We start from the raw sequence: 13,949 nt of genomic DNA on the forward strand, positions 1-13,949 counted from the left end.
TGTATCTCCTATCCTGTTGATGGAGTCAAGAGCACAACTTTTTGAGCCAAAGGAGACAACCAACTTCCAACCTATAGCTGAGTTTTGGTCCTGGCCGCATGGCCAGTCATCTAAATATGACCTTAGGCTATTTGAAATGATGATAAGAGGGAGTCATTCAGCCAAAAGCAAAATATTGACACAACACTGGGACTGGATTAAGTCTGTTGGTATCAGTGATTTGGTACAAGGTTATTGCTTAAGTTGCCCTATTCAGTTTGGTTTTTATTTTGCCTCATAGAATTAGGGATATAAAAATACTTCTAAGGTTCAAGGCCAATGATAAATTCAATGGAAGAAAAATTGCTCATAGAAAAGAAGTATGAATAATGAGAATAGTTCGATAATTAGATATTAAGATTAACGCAGAATTTATCATAAAGCTTTTGAGCATTAACTGAAAGAAATTTCCAAATGCTTGCCATCCTTGCCTTGGTTAACATGGAACATAATTTAATCTTAGATTCATTACATTTGGCATTGTAGGGCTTTCATTTTGAACCATAGATTTTTTGTTATTGTTGTTTATATCTAGAAAGTCTCAGAACTCAAAGTGTATCTGAGATAATTCAGAAGGCAGCATGGGAGATACTTTTTTTTTTTTCTGATCTTGCTCTGTTGCCCAGGCTGGATTGCAGTGACACGATTGCAGCTCACTGCTGCCTCAACCCCCTGGGCCAAGCAGTCCTCCCACTTCAGCCTCTTGGAGTAGCTGGGACTACAGGCACATGCCACCATGCTTGGCTAATGTTTTAATTTTTTTTTTTGTAGAGACACGTCTCGCTGTGTTGCCCGGGTTGGTCTCTAACTCCTGGGCCCGAGCGATCCTCTCACCTTGGCCTCCCAGAGTGCTGGGATTATAATAGGCATGGGCCACTCTGCCCAGTTGGAAGTGCTTATTTGAAGAATTTCCCGTACTGTTGGTTTTGTAGAAATGTGTTGCTTTTTGTAAAGAGCAAATGATTGATTCCTCCCCTGGAGTGGGGGAATGAGGAGGAATAGAATTAATTCAATATTTCAGTTAGTTAATGTTCTAGCACATTTATTTTATAATGCAATATTTCCTTGGGAATACGAAGTAATACTGTATAAGACAAGACACTAACTTGTTATGCAGAAGGGAAAAAAAAGATATTATTACCCAAAACAGATGTGAAGATTTATGGTTGGCCATAGGGCCTGGGAAATTAAGAACTGTTCAGTTAGGGAGAACTTGTTTCATAAGAGTAGAGGCTTCACTCTTAAGTAGGGGGAAAGGCAGAATTTTGTGGTAACCGTGTACAGAGTGCTTTGTACTTCAAATTTCAGAATGAAGTTTACAGCCCATTCCTGTGTTATATGTTACTGCCCCTAGTCAGTGTCTATTGTATTTATTACTGCAGGGCCGCCTTTTTTCCTATCCTGACACTCACCGCCATCGCCTGGGACCCAATTATCTTCATATACCTGTGAACTGTCCCTACCGTGCTCGAGTGGCCAACTACCAGCGTGACGGCCCCATGTGCATGCAGGACAATCAGGGTAGGCCTAAAGACATTGGGCTCCCCCTGCGTGGGCAGAGGGCATGTGGAGCAGATGGGCGGGAAGCCAGGCCAGTGGCACTCAAGCTGGCCCCGCAGGACCTCCTGCTTGGTGAAGGTGCTCCCCAGGTGCTGCTAACTGGGCGCTTTTTTTCATACTCCAGCTTGGGAGTTAGGTTTTGAAGACACTTCACCAAAATGGACAATTCCTTAACTCACTGTGAAATCACCAAGTCTTAGACCATTGGAAGTGCGAAAGCCAAGAGTTGGAGTCTTTTGTTTCTCTTTGCAGTTCTGTTGTGGCCCCGCAGGAGCAGGTCTAGCTAGAATTTGGAGGGGAGCTAGAATTAGCAGGGAAGGCTGGGGAGAAGAGAGTAGGGGATGCAGAGCAAGTCAAAGGATTCCCCTCCCTTCATTTTTTCCTAAGTGAATAAAGTCAGGTGAATCAACTTACCACTTTTTGGTTTTTGGAACTCATTTATCAAACTTAGGATCTTTTTCTTTTAACTCCTTTTTTTTTGGTGTCGTATACAAACAGCCTCTAGTTCTAATTACTTTTTCTAATAAGTCAAGCAGAATGCTTGATTGAAGTTTTTTCCTTTTACTATTCCACAGTTTAATATAGATCTTAGTTATTTTCTTTTCCCATTTAGGACACGTGTTTTAGTAATATAGACTGCATGCATTGATCCCTTTAGAAATTTTACAGATGATTTATATTTATAGCCACAGATGTCTATATTCAAACAAAGTTTATTTTTCTATGATAAAAATAACACGTGTCCTAAAGAAAATTTGGAAAATATAGGAAAAAGAAGAAAAAAGAAAAATTCCCATATAGTTCCAACACCCAAAGGTCATAGCTATTACATTTTGCTATATTTATTTATCTATTTATTTATTTTTTAGACAGAGTCTCACTCTGTTGCCCAGGCTGGAGTGCATTGCATGATCTTGGCTCACTGCAGCCTCTGCCTCCGGGTTCAAGAGATTCTCATGTAGCTGGAAGATTCTCCCGAGTAGCTGGAAGTATAGGAGTGTGCCACCATGCCAGCTAATTTTTGTATTTTTAGTAGAGACAGGGTTTCATTGGCCAGGCTGGTCCTGAACTCTTGACCTCAGGTGATCCACCCACTTTGGCCCCCCAAAGTGCTGGGATTACAGGCATGAGCCACCGCGCCTGGCCTGATTTTAAAAGTAGGGCATTTGGGCTATGACCTTGAAGCTCCATGAAAGAGCTTAATTGTTCCTGTGGTCAGTGCCTTAAAGACAACTCCCACTTTGAGTAAAAGTCAGAGCTCATTTGGAAGTAGGATTTTAAAAATTAACTAGGCACATTTCAAAGAGCTAGTTCTTAATGAAGAAAACACTGTGATGGCTGGTTTTTGGAGCATTTTGCTTTTCATGTAGATGTGACTGATCTGTTGAATTTGTTGAGCGAATAATTGGGCTCTATAATAGTATGGTGTTCTTCCTTCCCCTCCACACACACTTGGTGTCTTGATGAATGTCATCCATAGGCACCGCTTGATTATCCACTGTGGATGATCTATTATGGCAGTGAGCTGGCTAAAATTCCAACCCCAGATTGGTTTGCTCAAACCACTTAATGTGTTTCTGGGCCACTCCTGTTTAGGCAGTGTGTGCTTGGGTAATGAAAGCTTCTGCTAATGTAAGCCAAAGCATAGTTGAGAAAATAAATATGCCAAAATGAAAAAAAAGCCTTATAATTTATTTCAAAAGTCATAGAAAATATTTTGATTGTATTTGTCACTGTTTCTTATAAGTCCAGATAAGTAAGTGCTGATATATAATTACCACATTTTTAAAAATCCTTCGTTTATTGGTCTGTGGAGGGTATGAAAGTGAAGCTACAATGGAACAAAGTCATCATCGTCAGTAAAGGAGAGATACCCTGAGAATCCTATAAACACTTTACGGAATAGCAAAGTAGAGTTCTGTAATGGAAATACTGTATATGCTGGGCTGGAGGAGACAAAAAACCCAGAGTTCCACCCCCATATCTACCACTGGCTACTGTGTGACCTTGCAGCAGTCAGGTCCCATCACAGAGCTCCATGCTTGTGTCTGTAGATTCAAGGAGCAGAACCAGAACTTTCAGATTTCCCTCAAGAATTTTGTGATGCAGTGTTTGAATTGAGCCCAAGTCCAAATGACACAATTTTTCAAGTCAATTTTGAAATGTGTCTTTGAGCCTCATCCTTATATGGTGGCCAAGTCAAGCCTGTATAAACTTCTACATGTGCTGTAAGCCTCGGAAGACTTGATAGATGAGACCCTTTGAAGTGTCAAAAGGGACTTTGAGATTCATTCATAAAGTGTAGCAGCCTGTGCAAGCATTTAGCAGATGACAACGTTCCCTAAGAATCTTCATACTATCTGTAGCTAAATGCGGGAAATTAAGAATAATATGTATGCGTCGTGTTTATATCTGTGTATGTGTACATGTGTATTTGATTACCACTTAAATTTATTTCACTCTCATCACAGTGATTATTTGCAGACTTACTTGACTTTTCTTATTCCTAAGTGCATCTGGGTGGTTTTCTTTTGAAGGTGGTGCTCCAAATTACTACCCCAACAGCTTTGGTGCTCCGGAACAACAGCCTTCTGCCCTGGAGCACAGCACCCAATATTCTGGAGAAGCGCGGAGATTCAACACTGCCGATGATGATAACGTTACTCAGGTAATGACTTGTCTGCTGTGGAAGGCACCTGATAATTCTCCTTGTCAATGCCTGCTTCATCCCCCTCCCCCCAAACGCCCAAACTGTCTGATATATCTTAAATCGAATTCAAGGAAGACTCATCTGTAATAGTAAATTGGGCCCCTTACTGGGTGGAGTTGAAGGGTTATATTACTCTGGTCTTTGCCTCAGGTATGGAAACTCCTTCTCAGTTTCTTCAAACTTTATTGAAGGGATACGGGAGAGGGGCATTGGGGAAACAGTGATCTCGTGGGAATTTAAGAAATGAGCATGTACAGCTTACGTGGAGACAAATCTAAGAATCTGGGCCGGACAGCCCAGGTTCAAGGACTAGAACTAGGATCCAAAATAGCTCCAGGAGCCTCGGCCACAAGAGTGTGGACGTTTCCACTGCAGCGCTCGCCCTTCACGTGGCTTATTCTCCATCTGTCTGCTTCTGCTTGCCAATGCTAATTGATTATTTTTACCATGACTTCCTGTTTTCTCCTATCTGAGTCAGAGCTTCTGTTTTATCATTGTTGCGGCTCTTCCACAACAATGGAAAACTCTCCTTTATGGCATCCAACTCTCCTTTATGGCATCTTTCTCCATGTATTACTTTTTTTTTTTTTGGACCACCTTTTACTCCTTCTTTCAACACGTCTATCTCTAGATTCTAGAGAGATGGAATCCTATTGACTTGGCTAATCTTTTCACCCCAGGCTGCACCACTGGCCTTGGTCAGCCTCTAGTTAACTGCCCCAGGGCAAGTGCTCATCCTCTTTCCAGTCGCCTATGGCTGCCCTAAGGGCTGTTTCAGCACATGCTATGAAGGAGGCCCTTGGACTTGGAAGGGCCTGTGGGTGGGCAGCTGCCTCCTTAATGTGTCCAGTGCAACTTATACCACACACAATAAAATAATAAAGTTAAAGGTGTAGTTGTTCTAGAGCTCTGTTTGTGCAGTTAGTGTTAAACTTAGTATTTAAATTAGATTAGAACCTATTTCTAGTTTCTCAGTTTGTGAATGTGGTTTCCAAGTAAAAAATACTTAAATACATGAATTAATTCACTGTGAGGATATCTTTGCTTGAAAAGCATTTATATATATGTGTATATATATATATATACATACATATATATAAAAAAGAAATTACATTATTGTGGGATATAAACCATTTTTAGATGAGCTTAAAATGTTTCCGGCAAACCTTTTATGTAACTGCATTATTTTTGGTGTTGCAGATGACACCAAGTATATTACAGTACATTCCCTGCCTCTCAAAGAATTTTGCCTGTGTGAGGTCAATACAGGTATTAAACCAGCTCATACAACCCCTACAAAAATTAATGAGGCTATTGCTTACACATGAAAATTTATTATGTGCTCATCCTTATTTTATTGAGAGAATTTCTTATCACTATATAGGATACAGTGTTATTTTTAAGTAATCACAATACTATTGTTATAGATTCATAGCATAATTCTGTGATGATGTATCACATGGGAAGTACATAAGAAGGTCCAGATTTATGCTCTTAAAAATGATTCACTTGGGCTTGCATCTGTCTATGGCAGACTAGCTTGTATCATACTTACCATTTCATGGAGAACATTGAAAAGGTAGGTAAAATACATAAAGCACTTGTTTGAAGGCTTTGGAGAGCTAACAAAGCAACAAGGATTTAAGGGACCAAGATCAAAGATAGAGAAGAAGTGCAGAAAAAAAAGTGCAGAGAAGTAAGCTTGACATTTGGTTTCCTTTCCTCTTAAGGTATTTGTTAATTTGTAAGCACTGATCCAGAAGCTGAGTGATGTTTACAGCAGTCTCATGAGTCTGAAGGGACAAAAATTGGAATTCAAGGTCTGCTAAGAAGCAGAGCCTCTAGATACACTCAAGGCTTTCAGTTGAAATCCCTAAAGGGCCATGCCTAGGAATAAGGGCAAACATGAAATAAACTTGCTCTCACAAAACATGAAACACAGCTTTGCCTCTGCTCAGTCTCAGATTGGATTAAGGTGATCTCTCTACGCCATCTGTCAGAAGCAAACAAAATTTTATTTGGTGGAAAATAGAACCTCAAATGATTCTAGACCTATGGAAATGTTCAGCATTCAACAATAAATGACCAGGCACCTAACACATTAAGAACTTACGACTGAAAATCAAGAGGGAGAAAAAACCCCCTACAAACTGACAGTAGAAACAAACCTACTGGAGGCTTAAATAATGGAACTGTCAGATACAGGTTTTAAAATGACTGATTAATAGGTTTAAGAAAATAGATGACAGCATGAAGAATTTAGTAAGAGAACTTTAAGCTATAGAAAAAGAGTTGAGGCCGGGCGCGGTGGCTCACGCTTGTAATCCCAGCACTTTGGGAGGCCGAGGCGGGCGGATCACAAGGTCAGGAGATCAAGACCACAGTGAAACCCTGTCTCTACTAAAAATATAAAAAATTAGCCAGGCGTGGTGGTGGGCGCCTATAGTCCCAGCTACTCGGAGAGGCTGAGGCAGGAGAATGGTGTGAACCCAGGAGGCGGAGCTTGCAGTGAGCCGAGAGTGTGCCACTGCACTCCAGCCTGGGTGACAGAGCGAGACTCCGTCTCAAAAAAAAAAAAAAAAAGAGTTGAATGGACATAACTAGAAAATGTAACAACTGAAATTAGAATTTAGTAGATGGCTTTTAAAGGAGGTTAACATGGCTGAAGAGAAGATTAGTGAATTGGAAGATAGAACCATAGATGTTATCAAGACTGCTTCATCTGATGAGTCATAGTGAAAAATTATAATACAAGGAAATCCAATGAGAAATTACACATGCAATAATAGATGGAAGAATCGTAGACACGATAATTGGAAAGAGGCTTTAAAATAAACATACATATTTAAAGAAATGCAAAAAAAAGGAATATTATTAAGACAATAGGATATGAGGAGAAAAATAGGTAGATTTGAAAAAGAACCAAATGATATTTTCTAGAAACAAAAATTACAATCCATGAAATAAAAACTCAACAGAGATAGTGACCCAGTCGATGTTTTTGCACAATATGTCAAATACAGCTGAAGAGAGAATTAGTGAATTGGAGATAGGTCTGAGGAAATCCCCAGGATACAGTACTTTGATTAGATTGTGTTAATCCAAAATGTCTGATTAACTTTGGTATCAGGTTTAAACTTTACTCAGAAATTTAAAAACATAATTATAGACTGATATTTGATGACTTAGGGAAATGATGCATCTCTTAATATTTTATGAAGTTGATACTTTGGATAATTGGATATTATTGGACTTCATAAACATTAATAGAACAGAACATAGAACAGAGTCTGGCACATTATAGATATTCAATATTTGTTGAATGAGTGGAATGAGTGAATGAAATGTAATAATAAAATCATAGCTACAACCTTTTGATTTCAGAATTGGGCAGAAGCTGCTTGGATTCACATACCTGATACTAAGCTCCTATTTTTCATTTTAATTTATGGATATTTATTTTAGAGGGAAACCCAATAATCTAGCAAAATATCACTAGTAATGTGTCTTGCTTAAGAAATATTGGCTTCTGAATAACTACAGATATACATGTATAAATGAGGTAGTTTTTAAGATATCTATATATAGGTATAATTATCTGTCTATATATCAAATTATATCTCTAACTAGCTAGATTAGTTTTTATTTTCCTCCATGGTTCTGGGTGAATTGAACAAAGGTATTGTGCTAAGTTTACATTCAAAGGCAGCTTGCACATTTTAGACTTGTCAGTATTAAATATGTGGTGAAGTTTTAAATTGTAGATCTATTTATAAGAGATTTATAGCAGTTACTATAAAGGATATTATTAGAAAGCAGTTATGAGCTATTAACAAATGAATTTTACTTATTTTGCTTAAAACAAAAAGTGAAGAACACAACCCAAATTTAAAATTTAAAATTATTCTTCTAGAGTTTTTTATTATTGATTTCCTAAGTGTTGTAGTAGATGAATTTTGTTGGTGATAAACTAGTGATTCAATTCTCTGCACTTGCTCTTTTCTCTGAGCAGGTGCGGGCATTCTATGTGAACGTGCTGAATGAGGAACAGAGGAAACGTCTGTGTGAGAACATTGCCGGCCACCTGAAAGATGCACAAATTTTCATCCAGAAGAAAGCGGTGAGTCTTTATAAGCTGAAGGGTGCCCTCTGCTGGCCTGGGAAGACAGTGCAGCTGTGTGGGAAAACCCTAAAAAGAAAAGTGCCATTTCTATTTTACTTGACTCAAGAGAACTTAAAAAAAAAAAAAATACTAGTAATCCCCAACCAACTTCTGATTATTTTCTTTCCATGTTTTATCTGGTCTGGCATATCCATCGTCCTTAGCTGTTTGTCCAGTGTGTACTAATTTAGTTGTGTTCAGAATGAATTTTGTCCTATGCTGTTTAATTTGGCTACAGCCAAGTTCTGTGCAAGAGAGTAAATGTGCAATATCAAAATGCGAGTCCTGCTGCAATTCTGCTTAAACTTTGGATGATAATAAATATATCAGCCAGTGTGATGGCATGCACCTGTAGTCCTAACTACTTGGGAGGTTGAGATGGGAGCTTCAGCCCAGGAATACAGGGCCAGCCTGGACAACATAGGGAGACCCTGTCTCAAAAATCAGTCAATCAATCAATCAGCCTGCCTGTCTTTCTTTTTTGCATTTTTATGGTTTAAAACCTGCCTAAAGGCTTAACGTCATGATACCTCAATCCTCCTTCAGATGCAAACTAGAAATTTGCATGATTTCTGGAATAAGAACTGCAATGCTTCCAAAAGGCAGGCTAGACTTCTGTGCTAAGGTGCTGGGGTATTTCTGATGGCTGCTCATTGAGCTGCATGAAGCCCTCTCACTTCTGGTTTCTTGGCCTGTCCCAGAGCTAAGCTTTTTGCAAATCTAGAAATCCCCCTTCTTCGTCGGCCCCTAGTTGCTGCTTCTCTGTTCCTAGGGGCAACTGGACTAGCAGCTGTCTGGGCTGTGTCCAAGAGCCTGGGTTCAAATATCAGCAGAGAGCTTGACAGGCACTCTGTGTGGTAGGCAGGGCAGGATTTATGTCCTTTTACTGGAGAGAATGGATAAGACAGCTTGCAAGTAGCAGAACTGGGCTGGAACCCTTGGCATTCTCCTTTCACATATGCTGAAACTGTAAGGCTTTTATGGGTTCCCAATGCCCTGCCTCCTCTTGCTGTCCACTGGGGAATTCCTGCCTGAAGTATGTGGAGTCGTGCTGCATGTACCAGTGTTCTTGTATCCTTCACATTAACTTTAGGCTGTGTCTGGGCCCGTTTCTCAATGTAAATCGCTGTAATTTGTTAAGTGCTTACTCTGAGGTCAGCTCTTTCCATGCAGTAAATGCAGCTCACTTCTCGGCATTTTTCTCACAGCATCCTGTGAGGTAGGTTGTGTGGGTTTTGTTTTTTTTTTTTAAGATGGAGTCTTGTTCTGTCACCCAGGCTGGAGTGCAGTGGCATGACCTTGGCTCACTGCAACCTCTGCCTCCTGGGTTCAAGAGATTTTCCTGCCTCAGCCTCCCCAGTAGCTTGGACTACAGGCATGCCCCACCATGCCCGACTAATTTTTGTGTTTTTAGTGGAGATGGGGTTTTGCCATGTTGGCCAGGCTAGTCTTGAACTCCTGACCTCAGGTGATCCACCCACCTCAGCCTCCCAAAGTGCTGGGATTACAGGCGTGAGCCACCGTGCCTGGCCTAGGTTGTATGGGTTTTTTTCCCCAACAATAAGCAATTCTCTAATTCTTTGACAGCAACTGTGTGTCCTATAACTCAATTCAATTCTAACGGTAACTCCTGGAGCTAGAGTCAGAACCCAAAGATTTAGGGGTCATTTCCCACTTTAGATGACAAATGAGGTACCCTGGCTATGCACACTTCTGCAGATTCTGACTGCAAATTAGGGGTTCGCACACCCTTTCCTCAGGTTTGATAATTTGCTGGAAAGACTCATAGAACTCAGGAAAATGATTTACTTATGATTATCGATTTATTATAAAGAATACAACTCAGGAATAGCCAAATGGAAGAGGGGCATGGGGGAAGGCCTCGGAGCTTCTGTGCCTCCCTGGGTGGACCACCCTTCCAGCTCCTGGATATGTGCACCAATCCAGACACTGCCTGACCTTGCCAGTTGCAGGTTTTTCTGAAGGTTTTATGACATAGGCATGATTGATGAAATTATTGGCTATGGATGATTGAACACAATCTCCAGCCCCTCTCCCCTCCCTGGAGGTTTGGGGGTGGGGCTAGAAGTTCTAACCTTCTGATCGCATGCTTGTTCTTCCTGGTGCCAGCCTCTATCGGGAAGCTATCTAGGCCCCCATGAATCATCTTAGTAGTATATAAAAGACAGTAAATTCAAAGGGTTTTAGATCTGTGTCAGGAATGGCGGACAAAGACCAACTAGTATTTTTTAAATTATACTGATTAGGTGTCATTTTCTTGCGCATTTCGTCAGAGGGACATAAGCTCAGATAAGTTAAGTGACCTATCCGAGTTTGCTCAGCCAGTATATGTCAGAGCGTTCACTGGACCTGCATCTTAACTCTGAGGCTGGCATTGTTAAATACCTGTAGTACTGCCTCCTGCTGAAACATCTTTCCTCCCCTGTGGAATAAACACTGGAAAACCACAGTCACTGGGGAGTGATATAGTAGGGAGTTAGAGTAATGCTTGCATTTATTTTCCTTTGGCCTTAGGTCAAGAACTTCACTGAGGTCCACCCTGACTACGGGAGCCGCATTGAGGCTCTTCTGGACAAGTACAATGCTGAGAAGCCTAAGGTAAGCTGGGAGCAGCCTGGCCATGCAGAGGCTGTGTGTGCTGGGTTGGAGTAGGCCTGACTTAGTTACCACTTAGCATTACAGTCTGCAGGGGCCACTACCTGCCACTGTTAGATTTCTTAAGCAGCTGTGCAGAGATTCATTTGAGAGATAAAGAACTCACTGGCAAAACACATACTCTTCATTTTAGCCCTGGGCAATTTAAGACAGTTAAAGTGAATGAATTCTGAATTATTATTTTCATTTGCATACATATTAAAACTAAGTAAGTATCACGTTGCTGCCTCTGAGGTGATTAACCTGCCCATCTTGTTCTTTTAAAACAGAATGCGATTCACACCTTTGTGCAGTCCGGATCTCACTTGGCTGCAAGGGAGAAGGCAAATCTGTGAGGCCGGGGCCCCGCGCTTGTGCAGCGAAGCTTAGCGTTCACCCGTGTAACCCGCTCATCACTGGGTGAAGATTCTCCTGTGCTAGATGCGCAAATGCAAGCTAGTGGCTTCAAAATAGAGAATCCTGCTTTCTGTAACAGATCGTGTAACAATTTTAATGCTGTTTCCCCAGGGGTAAATGAAGGTTAGGATTTAACAGTCATTTTTTAAAAAAAATTTGTTTGGACGATGATTGGATTATTCATTTAAAATGATTAGAAGGAAAGTTGCTAGCTAGAAATATGATTTTATTTGATATACTTGGTTGAAATTATGTATGTTTACATATCACCTCATGGCCTATTATATTAAAATATAGCTATAAATATATAAAAAGAAAAGATAAAGATGATCCACTCAGAAATTTTTATTTTTCTAAGGTTCTCATAGGAAAAGCACATTTAATACACCAGTGTCGTCAGAAAATAACTTGAGCACCATCATGGCTTAATGTTTATTCCTGATAATAATTGATCAAATTCATTTTTTTTCACTTTTTCAGCACTGATTTCACAACAGATCAGTTTGTAATTGCTTACATTTTTACAATAAATAATCTGTACCTAAGAATAGAGATGGTATTTGATTTCTTTCGACTCCGTGTATAACTGTAAACTGCCACCAGACTCTTAATTTGAACATCGTCATTTTCAGATGTTCTCAGAGATTTTTAAGATGTCCTTAAAAATGGAAATGCCAGTATCTACAGGACTCCATGTTATTTGTTTAAATCTATAGCCTTTGGACAGCCTTCTGAGACACTGATAAAATAGCAAATGCCCTAACTTTGAAAATTACTTAAATCTCTTGTCCATTTGCTCACTTACCTATGATTGACTGTTTAAGGGGTTTAAAACCTATTTAAAACCTATTTAAACCTATTTTAAAACTTATCTCCCTATCATGGTTGAAAATCACATGGAAGACTTTAAAGATGAGTTCTGAATACTAAATGAAAATTTGTTTTCCTTGAAAATCTTTATTCTGTTCATATTCAAAACCAGTTTGTGCCGGGTGTGGTGGCTCATGCCTGTAATCCCAGCACTTTGGGAAGCCAAGGCAGGAGGATCACTTGAACTCAGGAGTTTGAGACCAGCCTGGGCAACATGGTGAAGCCCTGTCTACAAAAAATATAAAAATTAGCCAAGTGTGGTAACACATGCCTGTAGTCCCAGTTACTAGGGAGGTTGAGGTGGGAGGATCTCTTGAGCCCAGGAGGTTGAGGCTGCAGTGAGCCGTGATTGCACCACTGCACTCCAGTCTGGGCAACAGAGTGAGACCTTGTCTCAAAACAACAACAACAATAACAACTAAAAACAAAACAAAAAACCAAACCAGTTTATACTTTCAGGAGTTTCTGAGTTATGGGTTTCAGGAAACCATTAGACCACTAGCAGACAGATACAAACTCATTCTTGGTCTTTTAGCTCAAATTTCTTTACTCCTCGGTCAAACCCTCCTGTCTGAATTCCCCCTGTATTTGAGTATGCTTTGAGACTGTTATATTTGTAGACATAGAAAATAGATTTATCGGACTGGGTGCAGTGGCTCACGCCTGTAAACCCAGCACTTTGGGAGGCCAAGGCGGGTGGATCACCTGAGGTCAGGAGTTTGAGATCAGCCTGGCCAAAGTGGTGAAACCCCATTTCTACTAAAAATACAAAAATTAGCTGGGTGTGGTGGCGTGTGCCTGTAACCCCAGCTACTCGTGAGGCTGAGGTGGGAGAATTGCTTGAACCCAGGAGGCGGAGGTTGCAGTGAGCCGAGATTGCGCCAGTGCACTTTTTATTTGGAAAGGTGAGAACTTCTGGAGATGGTTGGTGGTGATGGTTGCACAACAATGTGAATATATTTAATGCTACTGAACTGTACACCTAAAAATGGCTAAATGGTAAGTTTTGTGTATATTTTACCACACAAAAAAATCCAGTGGTCCATTCTTAGTCCTTGTCTTACATGGCCTCTCAGCAGTGTTTGACACAGTTGGTTATTCACACTGCCTTCTTCATTATTTATTTGTTTTAGAGATGGCATATCATTATGTTGCCCAGGGTGGCCTCTGCCTCCTAAGTAACTGGGACTACAGGCACATATCACCATGCCCAGCTTTCCTCCTCCTCCCTTTCTCCTCCTCCTCCTCATTCTTCTTCCTCCTCCTCCTCTCTCTTCTTCTTCTTGTCCTTCTTGCCCTCCTCCTCCTCCTTTTTTTCTTTTCTTCTTCCTTTTTTCTTCTCTCTTTTTTAAAATAAGAGCTTTATTGAGATATAATTCACATACCGTAAAAACCACCCATTTAAAGTGTACGAGTAAATGTTTTTTTGTATATTCACAGAATTGTGCAACCATCACCACAATCAATTTTAGAGCATTTTCATCACCCCAAAGGGAAGCCTGTACCTATCAGCAGCCACTCTCCATTTCTTTCTTA

At 40.4% G+C, this 13,949-nt stretch overlaps 1 protein-coding gene across 1 annotated transcript in view; it reads left to right on the plus strand.

Annotated features, from left to right (window-relative positions):
* The window catches only part of CAT (catalase), a 33,734-nt gene extending 21,643 nt beyond the window's left edge, over positions 1–12,091 (plus strand). Inside the window, exons 9-13 of the mRNA XM_003254400.4 lie at positions 1,422–1,560; positions 4,137–4,267; positions 8,322–8,429; positions 11,007–11,090; positions 11,417–12,091. Coding sequence (XP_003254448.1) covers positions 1,422–1,560; positions 4,137–4,267; positions 8,322–8,429; positions 11,007–11,090; positions 11,417–11,482 — 528 coding nt within the window. The 3' untranslated portion in view covers positions 11,483–12,091. The remainder of the gene's footprint in view (positions 1–1,421; positions 1,561–4,136; positions 4,268–8,321; positions 8,430–11,006; positions 11,091–11,416) is intronic.
* Positions 12,092–13,949: the final 1,858 nt, after the last annotated feature.

Source organism: Nomascus leucogenys, chromosome 15 (genome assembly GCF_006542625.1).
Source record: "Nomascus leucogenys isolate Asia chromosome 15, Asia_NLE_v1, whole genome shotgun sequence".
Taxonomy (NCBI): domain Eukaryota; kingdom Metazoa; phylum Chordata; class Mammalia; order Primates; family Hylobatidae; genus Nomascus; species Nomascus leucogenys.